We start from the raw sequence: 21659 nt of genomic DNA on the forward strand, positions 1-21659 counted from the left end.
TGTGTGTGACTATCTGTCTGTCTATCTATCTATCTGTCTATCTATCTATTTTTGCATTATGCATTTTAAAAGTGGTTACATGCTTGACTAACCATTCAATTCTTATATATTGGCATTGTTGGTTGCTTACTGTCAGTACACGTTACCATCAGTAGTGCTGTTTTCCACCTTTGGCTGAAGTAAAGGGTCAGTTTCCTGATGCTGAGTTCCACTGAGCCACACGTTTGGGGGTATTTGCTTGAAAGCCCAGGTGCTGCTGTTTGCCAGCGGGGTTTCTGATGAGCTGTGCTGTATGGGGTGTAAATCACAGTGTCTGGGTTTGTGTGTGGCATTAAAATGGAGCTTAATGACAGTGTTGCCCCACCCCAAAGACAAAGGAGAGCGTTAATTGGGTGCGGGCGGACGGTGTGGTGCGGGGGGGGGAATGCCAGGAGCGACGGGAACCTGGGTGGAAACACACTCATTTTCTCCTCTCACACACTCAGAGCCCTGCTGTTTTCCAGGAAACAAATAACGGCTTAGTCAGAGCGCCCCCGAGTGCGGCCACTCACCAAAAATAGGCACAGCGCACGGCGCGGGCGAGCACAGAACACGGGGGCCGTAATCGCCCTCTTCCTGCTCCTCAGGCGTCCGTTACGGGCCATGCAAGGGGGAGGTCGGGACCCCACAATTTAGCACGGGTCACTGCAGATCCTGCTAATTAGCGAGAGCGGCGGGCTGCAGGAACGGGAGGGGAGGAATATGTGACAGAAAGAAAAACGAACTGTTGTGTAGCTGCGGCGGAGATCGATACACTTGGTGCCCCGGTGTCCGCGGCGACAGATTTTGGAGATCGTGCAGGACTGCAGACCTGGGGAGTAACGGGCTTGGTGGTGTGTCTTTAAATTCCTTTTATTTGCTGACCGCTTCGTTTGCATCGCCAGTTTCTGCTTCCTCAAAATGCTTTTCAAGCTGCTCCTGGCTTTAAGACTGACATGTTTGGGGATGGAAAGTGATGGAAAATATTTAAACCGACCCTAATTAAAACCTTATAAAAACAGCATCAATTGTATTTGCAATTCTACCTGGTAATTAACAACAGAAGCAAATGTAACCATTATTGTAATGAAGCATTTTGGCTTGTCCATTAGGGTTTGTTTATTCTTTTATTATAATGGGCTCTTCTTGTTCCGTTTTTACATTTTTAGATGTAAGTTAGTTTTTTTTTTTTTTGTTATTATTTACCTGCTTCCATTAGCTGGCATTTTCTGTTATGCAAATCAGAGTTGGGGGGGGATTCTCTGAATCAGTGGATTTAAGCAAAAATTCTAATAACGAAATGCAATGAAAGGCGTCCACTGGCTCTGATTGCACAGGACTGTCACCCTGACTCAGGCCTGCATGCTACAGACGGCTGTCGGAAAGCAGCAAAGGGTTCCAGAGAATGTTCCGGGGAAAGGGTCCTCGCTGAGGCGTGACGCCTGCGGCCAGCGCGGCCGGCACTCGGACGGGCCCCATGGCGGCCCGATCCCACAGGCCCGTGGGAGAGAGCGCCAGACGGCAGCTGAGGCACCTGCCAGGGCTATTTCAGGCATGTGGCGCAGTGGGCTGTACCCGCTCCCCATGCACGCGCAGAGCGGCCCGTTGTTGTGACAGGCGGCGCTCAGGCCGCCAGCCCGTGTTGGTCCACAATCTGCAGCTTCTGCCCACGTCAATGTGTCTGCGCGAGTGTGTGTCGCAGTGTGTGCGTGAGACTGCTGGGGGTAGAGTGGAGGTACCCATGGTGGGGGGAGGGGGAGACGGCGCTTTTGTCTCAGGGAAGCAGCTGAGCCTTGAGACGTCCTGCTACCCACAGTGCCGTGGCGCAGGTCCGGCTCGCTGGTGGGCGGGTTCCCCGCTCGGAAACGCCTCCGGCTGCAGCAGCTGCTTTGGCCGCTTCTCTATCCTCCTGGGGGGGGTCACAGCTTCCTCTCCCCAGCCATGCCAGAGTTTGGGCTGGTCGAGGGTTGGAGCCATTCTGCTGGGGGGCGGGGCCATGGGACCATGGAAGGAATCCAGCAAGGGAGCGACCCAGGAACCTGACAGGAATCCGCTGTTTTCTGAGGGTGGCAGAAGGAGGCTGTTTGCCGCGGCACAGAGGACCAGCCGCACTGGCGGGACATGCCTCTGTCTCCAAAGGTGTGATGGCGAAGGACTCGATGCTCCAGTGGGCTGACTGATACCCGTCTAGGTTTCCCCCCTGAAACACCACAGTCTTGCAGTTTGCTCCATGATGTTGCCTAACGCAGCTATATTAACCACACTATGAGTGTGTGGGACTGTAGTTATTTCTGTGTTTCTATTTTGGATCCACAATGGAGTACCACTGTCGGATCAGCATCAGTAACATCCGCGTTGAGTCAAGAATATCCTCCTCAGGACCAGGGTAATCCACAGAGAGTGAGGGAGAGGCACTATGTTTGCTGTGGGGAGCACAGTTCCTGTTCTGCCCCGAGCCGGCGCCCCAATAGTGTTTATGGGCCCAAGGGGAGGAGTTCTGACTTCTTGATTCACCGTGCAGCGTGGCATAGTCTCCGACCGGGCGGGGGGGGGATGGTGGGGGGGGTGTCAAATGAGAGATATTTTGGGGATGTTGAATCTTGAATCGGCCACTGGGAGCAATGATCTGGAAGCGCTAATCTGTGCAGTCTTGTGAGACACCTGGCGGTTATTTTAATGTGACACCCCCTTTCTCCATTCCAGGACAGAGCCTGGGCTACGGATTCGTCAATTACATTGACCCAAAGGATGCGGAGAAAGCCATCAACACGTTAAACGGACTCAGACTTCAAACCAAAACCATCAAGGTAAGCTCAAAAAGAGCACTCTACTACAGCATGGCTGGCAGGTCCGTGATGGCATGGAAGGCAGGCCCGCAATGGCATGGATGGCAGGCCCACGATGGCATGGATGGCAGGCCCGCGATGGCATGGAAGGCAGGCCCGCGATGGCATGAGTGGCAGGCCCGCAATGGCATGGATGGCAGGCCCACGATGGCATGGATGGCAGGCCCGCGATGGCATGAGTGGCAGGCCCGCAATGGCATGGATGGCAGGCCCGCGATGGCATGGATGGCAGGCCCGTGATGGCATGGAAGGCAGGCCCGCGATGGCATGAGTGGCAGGCCCGCAATGGCATGGATGGCAGGCCCGTGATGGCATGGAAGGCAGGCCCGCGATGGCATGAGTGGCAGGCCCGCAATGGCATGGATGACAGGCCCGCGATGGCATGGATGGCAGGCCCGCGATGGCATGGATGACAGGCCCGTGATGGCATGGAAGGCAGGCCCGCGATGGCATGAGTGGCAGGCCCGCAATGGCATGGATGACAGGCCCGCGATGGCATGGATGGCAGGCCCGTGATGGCATGGATGGCAGGCCCGCGATGGCATGGATGGCAGGCCCGTGATGGCATGGAAGGCAGGCCCGCGATGGCATGAGTGGCAGGCCCGCAATGGCATGGATGACAGGCCCGCGATGGCATGGATGGCAGGCCCGTGATGGCATGGAAGGCAGGCCCGCGATGGCATGAGTGGCAGGCCCGCAATGGCATGGATGACAGGCCCGCGATGGCATGGATGGCAGGCCTGCGATGGTATGAGTGGCAGGCCTGTGACAGAATAGGTGACAGGTTCGCGACAGCAGCAGGCAGCACACGGACCAGGACTAACAAACATAAACAGCAAGTAGCGATCAGATGGTGCCGTGGGAGGGGGGGGCTCATGGGGAGGGGGGGGTGTGTCTTCCCTCTGCTGTCACATGTACGGAGGAGTTCTGATACCTGTTAGAAGGCAGACCCGAGAGCCAGTATCCGGCAGTTTGGTCTGGGCACATCGCCGCCAGTGTGGCGTTCCTCCAAGGACATCCGCACCTGGCTAATTCCCCCCCCTCATCCCCTGGAAAGAGGCGTGCGTCATGGCACATGGCACGGGCTTGCAAGGTGGCCCTCAAAAGGGCTCCGAAGGAACGGCTAGCGGGATAATGAGCTTCCGGAGGTTGGAACGCCGAAGTCGAACAGCGGGAATAAATAAAATTGGACATTAATGGAGGGGACTGCTCCACGCTAGTGCGGGAACATGGCAGAGAGACCGCTGTAATCACAACGTTAGCCTGCGGAAGGCGCACTCCCCATCCCAGAAAATAAACTAAATCTGACCCTTTCTCTGCCATAATGACCTTGATTATCTTATGCTCATCAGAAGCTAAGCAAGACAATTATGATTATCACAAATCACAATATGGAAGGTGCCTTTGGCAGCCTAACAGTCAATTAAGAGAGCCGCCGATGGCTGCTTGCGTAGGATTCAGGTGCTGAGCAGTAGTTGAAAAACTCAGGGAGGCAGATGAAGTGTTTATGGAAGGTGCAAAACCAGCCTACGGATGAAAGTAATATATACTACAATAAATGTTCGGTGGTATCTGATGTTTTTATGGGTGTAAATTTACGCCCAAATTAGACCAGAATTAGATTAGTCTTCTGGACATGCAGAAGAATTTAATTCATATGTGTACCCAGCCAATCACAGTGAAAAGATGTAAGCTAATTACGGTGTTACAAAGATAAGACAGGGTCCTGTGGTACAGACCTGGGGGTAAATGCAGTTGCTAGCCAAAACACTAGCTGCTGATTGACATTCTCCCAGGAACGCTAACCATTAGGGTAAGGACGTGCCTTTGAGGTGGACCCCGATGGTGGGGAAACAGGTTGCGATCAGCCGGGAAGTAGCTGAATCCTGCATGACTAGAGTGATCTTCAGCTGAGGATTAGTGACTCTGTGCATCCTACTCGACAGAGAATGAGTCACTCAATTAATATTCTCTCCGTGCTGCTGCCGCCCCCCTGCTTCTTTTGGGTGAGCTACCACTCTGAAATGACACCGCGAAAACAGGCGTGTGTCACAGAGGGGCTTACAGCCGTCTTAAGCCAAGTCCTCCAAGATGGTGGGCTTCTGCGGCCAGGCCAGTCTTAAGGACCACCAAGCTGACGGGGAGCATGAAGCACAGACAATACTGATACGCGATGGAGGGGACACAGAGTGAAGTGTAGCACTGCTTTTTTGAACACCACTGTATATCCCCTGTGTAAATAGCTACACTGTAGCAGTCAGGAGACTGATATAAAGCTGTAGGCAGTAAGCCCTGGAGCACAGTGGCTGCAGGTTCAAACTGCTCACATTAACACACTCATCAAAGAAGAACTACCTTCAGCCCTGTTCCAGGCTTCAGAGGGGAAGGCGCTCGTCTCATCCCCCTCTTTCGATTAGTGTTCTCTCCCATTTCAGTTCGGTTTTAGGGAGTATTTAGTCATTCCGATCACTGCGGAACAGACCACCCCAGCAAAAAAGGGGGGTGTGTGAATGCCTCTTCTGTATTTCCTGAAAAGTGTGGTCAAGGTCATCCTGCTCTTCAAATATCCAGTGGCTGCCACGGGCCGTTATTTCTGCACCAGAGGTTATCTTGAGAAGCCATGCAGATGAAGACAGGCTCCCTAATAGCAGCAGACAGGCCGGCCTCGCAGCTCAGCGCACCGCTGTCTTTCGGGAAAGTCAGATGGGCGGTGCTCGGAATCGCAGGACAGCTTGCTGCGGAGAAGGAAAACACGTTTACCGAGAGCGAGGGTGGTGGAGACAGAGGAAGAGAGAGAGAGAGAGAGATTGGGTTTGCGGGGAGAATGACTGTGATTTGGGGGCAGGACTGTGTATGGGGGGGGGGGGGGTACTTGTATTTTGTGGGTAGCCGGGGGGGGCTCCTCTCTGATGGCATACCAGCTGCCGGCCTCCAGAGCATGACTGAAGCTCCTGATCTCCTTGACTCTGATCTCACCTTCAGGCCAACAGCTCACGCCCCGCTCACCCTCAGTGACGGGGGGGTTGAGGGGGCAGAGAGCCAGAAGGCCCTAACCCTAACCCTCCTCTAATGACCCTTTGCTCTAGGTCAGTATATGCATTTCAGCCCCCATCACTGGTGATTTCACACAGGCTTTTTTCACTCTGTTATTGCGTGTTTCTCCTCATGGGGTGGGGGGTGGAGGCAAGGCACCCAGTAGAGGTGAGAAGAACATCGCCCCCTGCAGGAGAGACGGGGATCATCAACCTGACGAAGTGTTGATGGATCAGACATCTGGATTCGCCAGACTGGAAGAGATGGGGGAGCAAAGAGAGGGAATGCAGAGAAAAAAGGAACAAAGGACGGATGGAAGACAGAGGCGGAGTCGTTTATCGCTCAGAATGTTATCGTTTTGCGTTTTGAATTATAACTGCAGTTTCTCTGCTTTCCTTCATAATTAATTGTTGATGGATTGGAAATGCAGCCGGAAACATTCCCTGCATGTGCCTTGGCAATCGAGGATACGTTTAATTTTAAAATTGGATATAAAACACAGACAACGCCTTGGCAGTAAATGAAACTGTAGCGAATCGGCACAGCTCCCTGTAAATGCCTAAATCAGCCAGGCGATTTGTTTTGGGTTAGGCCTGTTTTTCACATGCGGAGCAAGGAAATAATTTGAGATGTTTGCTTTTTAGTGTGGACACCTTGGAAATATAATGGCGGCTGTCCACAAAGACGTCAGTGGGTCTGCTTACGTTGTGGATGAAGCCTGAAGGTTGCTGTCCATGGTACTGGCTGGACACAGGGTGGGGGCTCTCTCTGCAGTCTCAGCGCCCCCCCCTCCAGGTAGCAAGATAAGCCAGAGGCCCCCCACTGCGATACCGCCTAAGACACGTGTCTGTGGCGTGTTCTCACTCGCAGGCATGCTCTGGTACCTTCAGGCGCGTGTGCACACGCGTGCCATTTGAGAGCGGCGTGAGTCACCACTCACACTTGGCGGGTGTGTGCGGGGGGGGGCGGCATTCATCGTACGTGCGTAGTAAAAGGAATTAAGTAAGTTTGAAGCCAGAAGCAGGCGACTGTGATGATTTTTAGCTGGCAGTAAAGGAGGAGGGGCATTCAAAAGAGCAGGAATGGTAATGGCAAGCACCTCTCTGTGGAGCCCTACAGGGCCAAGCGGGGGCCCCAAGGTCAAACAGGAAGGTCAAACTGGGAGTCCATAAACACATGATCGCATAATCAATTATTCTACTTATTGTTTATGAAAACCTCTTACTGAGTCCCCCCATTGTTAAAGTTACTTTATTTCCTTGTTCCATATTTCTTAGTTACTTTATAAAAAATGAATGTTTTCACATAGATTTATGATGTGTCTTAAATGACAAATAAAAGATGAAGGACTAAGGTGATAGAAAATGCATATTAATCAAAGCATTACAGTGTGACAGGCGTAGTAGTGTCTGAAGTCTGAGAAGGTCTCGTTGGTCAATTACCTAGTCGGCAGCCATTTGGGTTTAATTACCGTAGTGACCATCAGCATGCTTTCTGCCTGGCGGTTTGTATGTTGTTCTCTTTATGCCCACTAGGGGAGCAGTTCTGCCCTCTGTAAAGGTAGTGTAGTATACCGTTCGCTGACATCGCTCCCAGAATACCCCATGTCTCCCTGCCTCACACAGGTATCATACGCACGGCCCAGCTCAGCCTCCATCCGAGACGCCAACCTCTACGTAAGCGGCCTCCCCAAGACCATGACGCAGAAGGAACTGGAGCAGCTCTTCTCCCAGTACGGGCGCATCATCACGTCCCGCATCCTGGTGGACCAGGTTACAGGTATCCATGGATCGGCTGTTTACCCGCACACACAGACGCGCACGTGCCGGTCACACTGTTTGCTGCGGAAGGTCACGTGGGGAGAAGAGGGATCGCGCCGTTTCCATAGGTCTAGATGTACTCGCTTTCCAAACTGTGGACCAGCTGTACCCCAGAGGTCCCACCTACAACAGATTCTGTTTTGTTTATCGACAAACCGCAATGAGAGAGGATGACACGCGCTGTCTGTGCTCGGGAGCTGCCTGCTTTCCCGTCATCCGGAGAACGACAAAACCAAACATTTTACCTGCCTACAAATTCAGCATGCAGCCCTGACAGCAAGGCCGTCTCTAGCTATTGAAAAAAATCAGGGCCTAAGTCAAGTTTATCTCTTTTTATTTTTTGAAGGAACAGTGGCATTGGGGGTAATATACTCAGCGTTAGGCTTAAAATACTCAGGGCTGTAGCCCGAGTGATCGGATCGAAAGAAGCCTATGGCTGGCAGAACAAATTAGCTAACACTGTCAGAAAAAATGGTACCGATTTGTACCTTTGCTTGTCAATGGGGCTGTACACTAAAGGGTCTGACAATTGTACCCTTAACTGTACGTAACCTTTAAGGAGAAATGGACTCTGAGGAACATCCCCAAGGTACAAACAACATTAATTTACCCCCAATGGTACAAAACTGTTCCTCAGATTCCATTTTTGGTACATTCACCCTTGAGAGTACAGCCCCGGTGTCAGCAAAGGTACAAACTGGCACCCTTCTTTCTGAGAGTGATAGGTGCAGATAAATAGTGGACATGAACGTGTAGACGCAGTTTGGACCTCAACCCACCTTACTCCACCAGTTAGACCATTGTGCATGGGGGGGGGGGGTCACACATAGAACCACATAGAACGTGTACCTCCAATATTTCATTTGGCTTCATTCACCCCCCCCCCATACATAGACCTTTGTACCTTGGTATATACATTATTAAGCTGTGCCCCCCCAATATGAAACGCTCTCCTATGTCACTGGGGAGCTCTGTACGATGTCCCCCAATGCTCAAGCGACCCCGCAGTGCTCCACCCACCCAGCGAATCCATTTCCTGCCCAACCTCAGGAGGCCGGGCCCCAGGGAATAGGGGGGGCAGGTCTGCTGGAGGAATTTTAATGACTAATTAAATTTTAGTTGCTAGTAATTAAGAAACAAGGAGGACTTGGGAGGGTCGAGAGGAAGCGCAGCCAGTAAAGATGGCGCAGAAGGGCAGGATTCTCCAGGTGACCTCTGGGGGGGGGCAGGGGCTGGGGGGGGCACGCTTCCATGGAGATGCCCCTCTTCAGCTTTCACGCTGAAGGCATGTGGCCTCCAGAAACTGGCCAATCAGACATTGAGAATAATGCCGCCTGTCACAGTATTCAGCGTTTATTTAAACAGCCACCCAGGGTTAAACGCCATGCCGGGCGCTATGGAAACAGGACAGCCACTGCTTATCACAGCTCTCAGCCGAGACGTCAGGAGCCACTTGCACTCGCGGCGACGTACCGCGTGGACCTTCCTCTGGTCTCACCCCGTTGTTTTTTTCCAGTCGACAGCACTTGAGGGATGCCACTTTGAAGTCCTTAACCAGCGTGCCCCTGCTGGCAGAGATGTGTAGTTTCACTCATACAGTGGCCTTTCCCTCAGTTGTGCATCTGTGACTCAGCAGATCTCGATGGGGCACTTGGGGCTGTACAGAACTGCAGTCCTTCACATTCATTTAGATTCTTCTCTGATATTTCATTGATTGTTTTACATTAATATCTCATATTTCCCCCTTTTCTGACTGAGAGGACATCAGTCGCAGGATTTGTACATAATATCAGCCCACTTGTTCTTCAGGGAGAGTTTTTAGGTCATGAAGTTCAGTAATAACTATGAGTTTAAGCACACGCTTGAATGAAAATATAATAATGGGCTGGCTTTAACTGATAATTAAATATTTTAAGCCGTTGGTCTGAGCCAAGCAGGAAGCCATCGTTCCTGTCAATAAGAGCAAGTATGTCTATTAAAAGTATATAAAATAAAATAAGTTCTTCCTCTACTTCGAATCCCATGTAAGCACACCTTTAAAGTTAAACCACCAAAGATAATTTGTACTTCTCACTTACAAATTATCCATCCATCCATCCATCGAGCCATCTTCCATACTCCTTATCCAGTCCAGGACCATGGGGTTCCTGCATTTTTATACAAATATTGTCAGTGTAGGGCATAATGCCCACTCAGGTGTGACCAAATTCTGTTATATTTGTTGTGATTTATATTTATGCTCCCATGTTGAATTATTTATGCTATAAATCATATAATGTTTTACTTTCCAAGGTCAGAAATAATTTCCTAGCTCTCCCATGTCACTTGTAAACAGAGCATCACATCAGCATGCTTCGCACGCCTCATCGGCCAGACGCCTTCGATTCCACACCTTTCCGGTGCTGACCCCCCACATCAGCACCTACCTCGACGCGAGCCAGTTTTCTGCAAACCCCGGTCCGAGTCAGCAGAAGGCGGGGAGTGATTTAATTTGCCCCCTCTGTAATGTACGTGACGAACGGAGTTAACAAACATGCTGGCACCCCCCCCCCATGCTGAGCACAAAGAAAACAAGCGACAAGATGGGCCTTCACAGCAGTGAGGCGGCTTTCGTTAGTGGCCCCACCCTCCTGGAACATTCCAGGTTTTCCAAGGGGCTCTATTCGTTTTCCCTGAAAATATGGAGGTGCGGTGGTTGGTGGGGGCAGGACGCCGATGGCTCCTCGCTCCTACCCGTTATTAATAAGCCCTCCCTTCTCAGCGGCCACCGTGTGTGTGTGTGCCCGTGCGTGTGCCTGGTGCGCGTGTGTGCCAGGCTGAGATAGGGACAGGTGAGGCTGTGTAAGTCGCAATAGTGGTTACTGTGCTGCGTAATAACAGTTACTGCGCCGAGACACGGCGTTCAGCAGGGGAAACACAGCAAGCCAGCTGTTTGCTTTGCTTTGTGCTTCCATCACCAATCAGCCAGAAGCTCGTTATTTTAACACAGGGAATGAAATAGGTGCAGAAAACAAACACTGCCATCAGATTTTTTTTGCCATAACTTTATCTTGCAGTGTCTATTTTTGCCCGTCCCTTTAAGAACCTGCTCAGCCAGACAAAAGGCCCGATGACAGACGGGTCTACAGAATGAGACTGTGATCAGAGGGAGCGGCTGTCAGTGTGGCGTGCCCCCCCCCCCCCTCCCATCAGGCAGGTGTGATGGGCACAACTTCAGGGGCACAAAAGTTTAACATAAGCTCACGTTCCTGGACTTGCCAGGCCCTCTGTGGGGGGCGATAAGTCCCCCACCCCACCAACTTGCTGAGTATTATAAACTTTTCCCCGACATCTCTGTGTTATGCCTCGACCGGTGCCCATAGACCCTCTGCCTACAGGCAGGTGCCCGCAGGGTGGGAGAGGGTCACCTTAGAAGCCATCCAGAGAGACCACTCAAACAGATCGCTTTTGTGAATGCCAGGGTTAATGATGAATGACTAGCCACTGGGTGATATTCATAATGCACTAGTGTGCACACATCAGAGCTGCACCAGTGTCCTTCGGGGTATTTATGGCAGCTGAAACATTCATATGACGCAGGCCCTTTTAAAAGCGAAAGGACCGCCGTCAGCAGTTTTCCGGCTATTCGGGAACGTCTCCGGGACTTGAGCTGTCATGAGTAGGAGCTTCTGGGGATGTAGTCCATCGCGCCTCCTGTTATGGGTGCAGAAGGGAGCTGCTTCAAACCCCAAAGCAGGTTTCGTACTCATAACTCAGAGCAGTTTAACCTGGAAAGATATCCAGTTCTGTAATTGGATTTATTTACTAGTCACTCTGGATAAAGGTGGGGGCTTAACATTGAAATAAGTGTGTTCCGGTGTGTGTTTGGCCACTCGGTTTTAGGTTTCAGGGGTCACAAAACACAAGAATTACCGTAAGCAGCTTTTCAGGTCCGCTTCGGATGTGACACCAAGCGGGAACCATCCATCATACCTTCCATTCACCAGCACATGGTGATCGCAGGTTGGAGTCGAGGTAGGGGCGGAGACAGGAATGGGAGGAGCGGAAAATTATGGTCAATGAAGTCGTCGCTGCACCCTGCGCCATTTCATAGAGGCCTTTGCGCCCCCTCTCCATGCGCCTGGGGCGGGTGTTCTGTCAGGGCGTTCCCTGGGGGTGGCCCGTCTGAAGCACCTTCACAGGTTGGCAGGCTTGCCATCACTCGTTGAGGTCCTCCACGTAGGCGGGTGCGACCCGTGTCAGGTGCTTTGAGGGGGAGATGAAAGTCCCCAACCCCCCCCCCCCCCGAACCCGGCGCTTGCAGCATTCATTCCGCAGCCGCCATCCCACCCCTGTTCTCCCATTTATTCTGTCTCCAGGTGAAATTTCCCCGGTCATAACGCGATTCGGCCCCTCGCTGCAGCGCCCACTCGTTACGCGATTAGACGCTATTTTTAAAAATGCAGCAGAGCGAATCGGGGATGATGCAGAAAAGCACAAATACCTCGTGGTGGCAGGCGAAACAGCGTGGCCCTTGGCCGTTAATTACAGAGGCAGCGGTAAGCCAGCACTGTCAGCGTGTCTTAAAGGGCCGATGCTCAGTGTGCTGTGTCATCCCCCCCCCCCCCCCCCCCAGGCGGTTCGCGGGGCGTGGGCTTCATCCGCTTCGATAAGAGGATAGAGGCGGAGGAGGCCATCAAGGGGCTGAATGGGCAGAAGCCGTCCGGCGCCACCGAGCCCATCACCGTGAAGTTCGCCAACAACCCCAGCCAGAAGACCAGCCAGGCCTTGCTCTCCCAGCTGTACCAGTCCCCCAATCGCCGGTACCCAGGGCCGCTGCACCACCAGGCCCAGAGGTTCAGGTAAATAGCCCCGGTGACGCTCGACCACGGGGATCAAAGGGAATAAAGTCCCTCATTAAAGACGTGTGTGCTGAAAGGGCTCGCGGGTGTGCATAGAGGAAATGACGTTGCATCAGCGTGTTATCGCCATGCGAAAAAGGAATTGAAACGTCTGACTGTGGTTATATTTGGAGATAAGCCAGTCACAAAAGCTGTGTGCGATGGAGTAATCTCATTGCAGGTTCCCGGGAACAAGTCCCCACGCCTGGGCCTAACCAGCGCCATTAAACGCTTGAGAGAGACTGTGCACAAGAGACAGTGGGGTTCTGTCGTTCACAATGTCTCCCCAGAGTTCCCTGCAAGTGTCATTCCTGCGCCTCACGCTGCGATCCCTTCTTTCTTGTTGCCTGTCCGTTCTCACCCCTATCTTCCCCTCCATTCCCAGGCTCTTCCTTACTTTTCCTTCTTGTACTTTCCTCCTCTCTTCTCATTCCTGCTCCTCCTTCCTCTTCCCTTCAACCCCCCCCCGTCACGTGCTCAGCTCCATTTTCACCTCTCATGCTGCATTAACAGTTCTAACTATTTTTAAAGTGTGATATTTTCACCTGCCACCTAACAGTTTAAATTCCACTTCTGCCATCACAGTATCAGATAAAAGGACGATCGGCCTTTTTGGGTTTTTTTTTCCCAGACAGTAGATATTTTAAACAGTCTTATTAAACACTGCTGGTTTATTGCCAGTATAAATAGTTAGACTAGAATAAGTCTTTGATCGTGTTTAGGAGACACAGTAAGGAATCAGTGCAAACGCTCACCCCGCACGTACTGAGCAAAACGGCCATAAACCACAGGATGAAATGTTATCTAAACCTTAAAGTGCAGGAACCATTAGGGATCTGGCGCTGAAGACCAGTTGGTTAATGTTGTTTTTATGTCCCAGCCTGCGTGATTATTCTCCTCCGCCCCCCCCCATCCCCCCCCCCCCCCAATGCTCACGACGCTTCTTGGCCTGAAATGTTCATCTCATGAGCATCACCTGCTCAGCACAACACATTCCGGCCCAGAATTGAGTTTCCTATTACTGATGACTGTAATTAGCAAATTATCTCTATTATCTGTAGGCCGGCACTTATAATAATGGCGCTGGATTTAAAGGAGGTGCCCCATCTGCAGGCATTAGAGAAGTCGCCTCACTGTAGGCCGGGGCCTTGAAGAGGGAGGGTCCTCCGATGGACCGGCAGACAAGTCCATAGCAGCAGCCCACAGCAGCTTCCTCTGTACCTCTGGTCCAATTTACTCATTTAGCCACAAAGCAGACTGCACAGTCCCTGCCCAGATAATTGGCTAATTGCGGCTTTAATGATTCGTTACCTCCTGCCACACACACCTCATATTCCATCGAGTTCCCTGAAGGTCCAGTTTCCAACTGTTGACCTACTGTTGATATGGCTTGTTTTTTTAGGAGCGGGACAGCCTGTAACTGGGAGGAAGCAGGGCAGGTTCTGGTGCGAAACCGGTCCAGCCCAGTCTGGTACTGAGATATTACTGCGGGCTCCGAAAATAGTCAGCGAAAAAGAACACGTCCGCTTTGGGATTTTTAAAAACATTATTCATTTTTAACATCTGGATATAACTTAAAGATGCAAAATAAACCCTTATTTAGACTTAACAAACGAATGATAAATGCAAACCACGAGTTTTTCTACATAAGCTAACAATTTTCAGATATCACACTTTGTTTTTTTGTTTAGAACATTATAAATGTACACAGTCTCCATCCACTGTTATACCTGCAATCTTAACCATCTTATTCAGGTACAAAACCATTACTGACAGAACTCTAAATTAACCATTCGATACTGAAAGTCTCTGACTAACACTAACAGAGGCAATTGGATTCCTGGCTGTCACATCTTACACTTCATATCAGCCTTCATTCTTCTCATCTGCTGAGTGATTCCTCATTTTTTAGGTTTTGCTGTTGAGAATTTGGTAACAAAAAAAAAAAATCAATTTGTCCATTGAATAATAAAGCCAATTATGGTAATGCAGCGATTCCAATCATAACTGTGGGGAAAGAAGCCCAGTAAAATCCCACTGGTGGCTGTACTGGTGACGGTCTGGCTCCCACAAGTGCACACCAGAAAGAACGAAAAAAAGAATTACAGCAAACTAGGAAATGAGTGGAATTTCCCAGAGGGCCAGAGGGCAGACGGGGGCCTGGGCTCCATGCCCTGCTGCCGGTGCTCAGCGTGTGCTTGTCCCGCTCCCCAGTCTGGGGGGCTCCACAGTGTAACGGCCCCTTTCTGGATGTTTCTTCCTTGAGTGACGCAGGGATGTAGCATTATTTCCATTGAGTGAGCCGACCATCTGCCTGGCATTAACCCCAGAACCCTCCTTCTCTTACAGGCTGGACAATTTGCTTAATATGGCCTATGGCGTAAAGAGGTAATTAAAACTTCACCGAATGCCAGATGTCCATGTTGACAAAATTATTTATATTCTGTTTTATTTATTTTTGAAAGTCACTTGCTTTTGATTCAGTTCGAGGCTCGTACTTGAATTTCTTTTTTTTTATATATATATATTTTATTTAATTTCTATTTATATTCACCAACCACTATTGAAGATAGGAAAATTAAAAGCGAACCGGGGCACTTTCATTTCTCAGTGTTGAAATTTGCATTCCCTGATTGAGATGATGGCCGCCGTTTTGAGTGTGCGCTTTGCTGCCGTTTTCTTGCAAGTGGGGTTTTCTTCAGACTTTCTGCCACGTGTAGTTCTTGATTTCAGGCATGGCCCTTGATTTAGTTGCCCTTCCTTTTGCCTGCTGTGAAGCTCAAAGCCGCTCTGCTCTGGCGTTCCTCTGAGCTCTCAGCTCAGTGTCGAAATATCCGTAAATCCCTCACACCGTGAAAGCGTATCTGCGACACGCGTTAGCGGCACCGTGCCCGCAGCCGTCAGGCAGACTTACCCACGGGCGGCCGTCAGTTCGGACCAAAATTTTTCCGATAATGAACCTCAAGGCCCAGAATTATTGCCATCAGCAGGGGGAGGAACCCAGCGTAGAATTGGGCTTCACAGCCCAGGGAAGTGAGGCGAGACACCTGGACCCCTGCAGGAAGCGTAGCGACCCCCCGCAGGCCAAGAGACCCTCGATAACACAACCCCACTGGCACATTTCCACTGGCTACCGCCATCGTTTAGCGACTGCAAAAGGCAACATGCTTTCTGCTTGCATTTTAACACCAGTACGCCTTAGGATCACACCGAGGGCAGATCAGCGCCCTACTGCAGACCGCCTGAATAAACAGCTTGCTTGGTTGTGAAAACAGTGAATCCTTTATATTCACTGGCTTACATTACAGCAATTAGCTGCAATTTCTGCTCTTGTGAATCAAGGGGTGCACACAATACTGTGATACAGTGAGGCACATGAACAGCCTCCAAATGGCAGGCTTCCCTCCAACCTCCCAGGGTCCAGTTCACCCTGGCAAGGCAGTGTGATTTACACTCACTGGAAATGCACATTCTTAGTGTCAAATCAAAAACATATTTCACAGAGGGCTTTTTGAGAAAGCACAATGACATCCAACAACATTCTGCCTCAAGCTGTTCTAAGCAGCAACTGGCTTTTTGGGAAAACAATAAAGACAAAGATCTGAGATTAGTTGCCGACGGACGAAGCAGGAATCAAGATACCTCAACGGCGCAGACCTGCCTTATATTAAAACGACTCTGCTTGCCGGGCACGTCGCTGAACGTAATTATCCGAACAAAGGCAGGTTTCGCAGGCAGCTCGTGGGAGAAGGAGCGCTACCTGCACGAAGGGGTCTCTGTCGGCTGATGCACATGCCTTTGACTGTTAGATCAGACTGCGTCTTTGCGAATAGCGCCGTGTCGACGCCTCTGCTATGCACAAATCGAAATGCGCTTAAACGCAGAGTCATTATTTGCGCATTTTGGGTTTAGCTGCTAGGATATAGTGTTGAATACGCAGACAGGCAGGCTGCCAGTCAGGTCCGGGTCTGTCGTGCACGATGGGTTATCGATCGGTGTCAGCCGCTGCAGAGCAGACGAGGGCTCCTGGTATCGCTTCCCCCTCCCAGCAAAGCACACTTTCCGCTTCGCTGGCTCCGTCTCCACCCCCCTCCATCCACCAACAACTAGGAGAGAGGCTTCTCCCGGAGACATCTGCGTTTAAGCGGAAATCTCACTTACACGACACCCCAATAACGCCTACAGTCACTCCAGCGGGTACGGAACTTTTACGCAATTTACCTTTTACTTTAAGCGGAAACACAACTAAGCATAGACATCTATGTATCTCCGAAAGAGGGGGAATATGCATAATAATATAAATAGGTTTATTTTGTGAATGACCCGCCGCCCTCCCTGCATTTTACGTGTTTTGACTCAGCGATCCCCCGTGCCTTGCTAAAGCCGACCAAAAGCGCCGCTTCCTCCCTCTGTGCTGGCGGCATTTCGCAGCGTCTTACCCCGCAATCGACGCCGGCGAAGTGTCCTTTCATCCGGACGGCATGCAGCTACGGCTGTCGGCTATTCGGCCGGCAAAGAATATCCTTAGACCCAGGCCCATTGTCAATTAATTCCGCGATACAAAATTTAATGTTGAAGTTTGTGGCTCACATCAAAATAACAGCAAACGTCAACACCATGTCAGCCGAATAATGATGTTACATGGTCTTAATTTTGATTACCGGTAATAATTAATCATCAGCCTCAACAAATACGATATCCATGTCATGTTTTAAATTTATATTATAAAAAGACAGTTTGTACCTTGTAGATCCATCCTCATAGTGTGGATTTAATACTTGATGGTAAAATATTTAAAAGTTAAATTTGTTCCCATTGTGAAACAATTTTGGGTTGCTGTTGTCATAATTTCACTGTTGTTTTATCATTTTCGTACATCCTGATTTTGAATTAATAGTTTTTTTCCTTAATTTTATGTTTTATATATATGAAAGGTGTTCATGTTTAACGTTACTGGGTATCTGTCCCACTTTAGCCTGCAGGACAGTAAACCCAGCATAAGGTAAATACTACATATAGAACCTTCTGCCAGCATTAGACATTGATCTCTTACTGCAGTTGCTGCAGGCAGGGAGGAGTGCCCATCTTACACTGTGGGAATCTGCTTTTTTCACTGCTTAATGGTAGCTCATCTCATTAGCAAAGCTTTCAACTGACCTTGGATCTCTCTTTTTTTTCCCTTGTCCGTTCTTCCCGTCTGTCTCCATCTTTCCCACCTGATCTAGGTTTTCCCCCATAACCATCGACAGCATGACGAGCCTGGTGGGCATGAACATCCCCGGACACACAGGGACGGGATGGTGCATCTTCGTCTACAACCTGTCCCCGGACTCGGATGAGAGTGTCCTGTGGCAGCTCTTCGGGCCGTTCGGCGCCGTCAACAACGTCAAGGTCATCCGCGACTTCAACACCAACAAGTGCAAGGGGTTCGGCTTCGTAACCATGACGAACTACGACGAGGCAGCCATGGCCATCGCTAGCCTGAATGGGTACCGGTTGGGTGACCGCGTCTTGCAGGTCTCCTTCAAAACCAATAAGACCCACAAGTCCTGAAGGCCATGACTCGAGATGAAAAGCCTGTTCGCCACCGACACCACCGCCCAACAGCTGCCCACCACTGCAATTTCAAACAGGAAATCAAACAAACAGAACTGTAAATGGCTTATAATATAACTTTGGACCTATAAGCCAACGCTGCCTAAGTATTACAAAATTAAGAGAGAAAAATTAGTGATTTGGAAAACCTGTAACATTGTGGGTTTTCTCTTGTGTATCTTTTCTGTTATCGTTTTGTTTTCTCTTCTCTGTAAACAGTAGCAAAACCAGTTCCCCATATTTCAAAGAAGAGAATGTTCTTACTTAAATTCTATTTTCTTGCTGTTGTTTTAGGATTTCTTTTTTAAATCCGGATCCACTGTCCTTAGAATATTGCCTTCCTGGGAAATTTAGGGAGGGGGTTCTTTATAAAGTAAGTAACCGCTCATTCATTATCTGTGGGATATGGACACCCCCGTTTAAAGTAGTAGGGATAACACAAACATTTTTTCCTCTGATGCAGAAAAAAAGAGAATTTCTAACATGTTTTCGTTTTGTATTACAAACACGTCTTTCCTCACTGGGGATTGGGAGCTGGGGGAGAGGGATGGGATGGGATGGGATGGGATGGGAGAGCTTTCCTGATGACATGACACGTTAGGTGATTTAAAAACCACTGTTGCCAAAGAGAAGATCTCTTTGCTTGAAAATGCGTTTAGAAAAATAAAAATAAAGAGAAGAAAATCTATTTTTATAAATATTAATTAAAATAATAATTATTGAAGAATTTTTACATGAATCTGGATTTGAAAAAAGAGAAAATATTTTGACTGGCTAATTTGGGAGGGGTGGGTTGGCCACCTTGTCTTGTTCGTTCTGCTGTGGAACTTTTTAGGATAAGAGGTTGTTTGTTTTTTGGAGGACTGGATCGGTGATGGTTACGTAGGCGGGAGGTTTTCTTGAGGGATGCAAACACAGGCAGGTGATCATAACTTCGTAACTTTTCTTAGTGCGTAGCTATCCGAAGGCGAGGCCCGATGGGGGAGAGGGTGCAGGGGGGCATCCCAGGCGTAAACGTCCTCACAGTCCAGAGCCCAAACCAAGGCGATGCGTTGTCTACTCGTTTTCTGTCATCAGTCTACAGAATATCAGTAAAGAATACACACGTCCATTTAGAAAACACACCTTATTTTTTCTCCTTCTTTCTTTTGATTTTGTGGAAAGGAAAACGTTTTCAATGAAACTTCCTTTTAGCGATCAGCAGTAGGTGCTATATAACATGACTCACATATCTTAAATATCCAAGTTTGTTGTTCTATGTGTTGTTTAGAAAAAACTTCGATGTTGGCATTGAATTGAGCTGCTGTTTTTTTGTTTTTAATTGTTGGCCCTCATCAGGACTGAATCGGGGCCTTGTAAGAATCACTTAACACGTTTTTTTGGCTTGCTGACTTTTAGGTTAATTGCTGAGTGTGAAGCGTTTTGTCAGAATTCAATAATTATTAGCTAGTTTTGTTAGTCTAGGTATTTGTTTCCACAAAGGAGCTATTTAAAAGGTACAGCTGTGTCTTTATTTGTTGTGTACAAATGAATAATATATAGTCTGATTTTTTTGTTCCACAATATCTATATCTATATGAGTTGTCAATGTTTTTGTTTAAGCTCGTCTTTTTCATATGACAGCTTTATAAAGTGATGGTTCAGTTACTTAGAAAACTCGTGAGGAATCCTGTTTAATATGTTGTCATGTCGCTTGTGGAAAAAAAAACGTTTTTGGATTTACTTTTAGTTAACTGCCGCGGCAAAGAAAAAAAGATGAACAAAAGCTTCGAAAATAATTGTATTTATTTATTAATCGATCGTTTCATGGATTAATTTATTTATTTATCTGGATTATTTATTTATTTGTTACGTTGTCTGTGTTCTTGCGTGATTCTGGTATGGGGAGGGGGGAGTATCTGAACAAAAAGGGAACAAAATGACTAGGGGGGAGGCTCTTCCATTAGTCCAGTGCACTGAAACCTTTTAGAACGTTTGTGCTTTGTACCAATATATCGAAATTACAATATAAAAAATAAAAAAAGGGGAAAACAAAAAAAATGTCAAGAGGGTTGGTGACGCTCTTCCCTGATTACTAGAAAACAGTTACTCGCTATGCATAACCTAGTTGATAGTTAAATTTGCTATTGCTTTTTTCTTGTCTTGTTACACTAAATCTTTAAATCTTTTTCAATAAAGTTTAGTCTTACTAGAATGTTATAATGGTTGTTCTGGTTCAATATAACCTGTGATAAGTTTGTGTAGTTTTAACAGCCGCTCTAAGCCCCTCCCATCACACACTACTATTGCTTTACGACAAACTTTATGCAAAAATGACGGTATGAAGTGTAGTTTTAATAGGTTCCCTGTGAAGCGGTTTTTACGGCGGTACTGCAGAATATTTTGATCAAATTACTGATTTATACGGCGATACCAATATTTGATAGGTGGTGTTAGAGATGGAAGCGTGATCCCTTTTGTATTTTGATGCAGGGAATAGTTTGAGGAGCGGGAAAATGGGTCTTTATGCAACACAAGCCTTTGTGGGAGATGATTTCTACTCGCAAATACACACCCACAAACGCACTCGAACACATACCTTTTCTTACGTTTTCGAGTTATAGCCAACAGAATCTCACATGTCACTTCCAGTCGATGTTCTGAGTACAGAGTCGAAGTCGGGCCCCTAGACGCACCGGCACGGCTGGGGTTTGCGGACCGCGTGCTGACCCCAGCTGTGCATCTCTTCCGATGAGTGTGCACATCTTCTTTTCCTTTGATGTCCTGAGAGGCGTGCGTGCGCGCGCCCTGTCCAGACCCTCGTCCGTGTGTGCGTGTCTTGCGAGTGCGTGTGTCTGTAGGGGTGCTTAAAGCCGCGAGGTTAAGGCGTCGGCCTGCCCACTGTGGCACTTATCACCCCCTGGAGCTCCTTACATTGGCAGCCTGCCAATAGGAAACCAACAACCAGTAGTGTGGGAGGGAAGGTCAAGTGAGGAATCAGGCTCGTGTCATTTAATTTCTTCCTTAAATGTGTTTGTTTTACTATCTGAAAATCTATAAACTCTTTGAAGAAAAAAAAGTTCACTGGACCGAACTGGTCTCTCCTACTTTGTTATTACTTATTAATTATTATAATTATCATTATAATTATTGTTATTCTTATTAATATTATTATTAATCAAATTACTGCGATGAATGACTTCATGTTATCCTTGCTAGTTTAGGTCATTTCTGAAACTGGAAACTAAATGAAAAAAACTTGCTGTAAATGTTTTTGGTTATTTTTGTTTTTTTTTTTCATAAAATTGTTGTGTTTGAATTATTTGTACTTTTGAATGTTGGGACAATAAAATGAGGTGTTAAGAGGTGTGTCGGTCATTATTGTTAGGGCAGAAATGTACTCACTGGGTGAGGAGAGTTTCAGTGTTGTGACGTGGGTCTAAACTTAAATTTACCATCGCTCATGTTTAAAACAGTGCTTACTAACC

General features: G+C 48.6%; 1 protein-coding gene across 1 annotated transcript; it reads left to right on the top strand.

The window, feature by feature from the left end:
* The first annotated feature begins 1380 nt into the window (after positions 1-1380).
* Positions 1381-21522, top strand: LOC125709341 (ELAV-like protein 4). Its single transcript, XM_048977661.1, has 7 exons — positions 1381-1548; positions 2667-2825; positions 7523-7676; positions 12333-12558; positions 14947-14985; positions 17573-17599; positions 17823-21522. Exons 1-7 carry the CDS (start codon positions 1381-1383, stop codon positions 18148-18150), a joined length of 1101 nt encoding a protein of 366 aa, XP_048833618.1. The 3' UTR covers positions 18151-21522.
* The last annotated feature ends 137 nt before the right edge of the window (positions 21523-21659 follow it).

This window comes from Brienomyrus brachyistius, chromosome 15 (assembly GCF_023856365.1).
Source record: "Brienomyrus brachyistius isolate T26 chromosome 15, BBRACH_0.4, whole genome shotgun sequence".
Classification (NCBI taxonomy): Eukaryota; Metazoa; Chordata; class Actinopteri; order Osteoglossiformes; family Mormyridae; genus Brienomyrus; species Brienomyrus brachyistius.

Coding starts and splice junctions, on each gene's coding strand:
- LOC125709341 (XM_048977661.1), top strand. CDS start 1,381: ATGCTACAGACGGCTGTCGGAAAGCAGCAAAGGGTTCCAGAGAATGTT. Junction 2,826..7,522: donor TTCAAACCAAAACCATCAAG/GTAAGCTCAAAA, acceptor TGCCTCACACAG/GTATCATACGCACGGCCCAG. Junction 17,600..17,822: donor GACAGTAAACCCAGCATAAG/GTAAATACTACA, acceptor CACCTGATCTAG/GTTTTCCCCCATAACCATCG.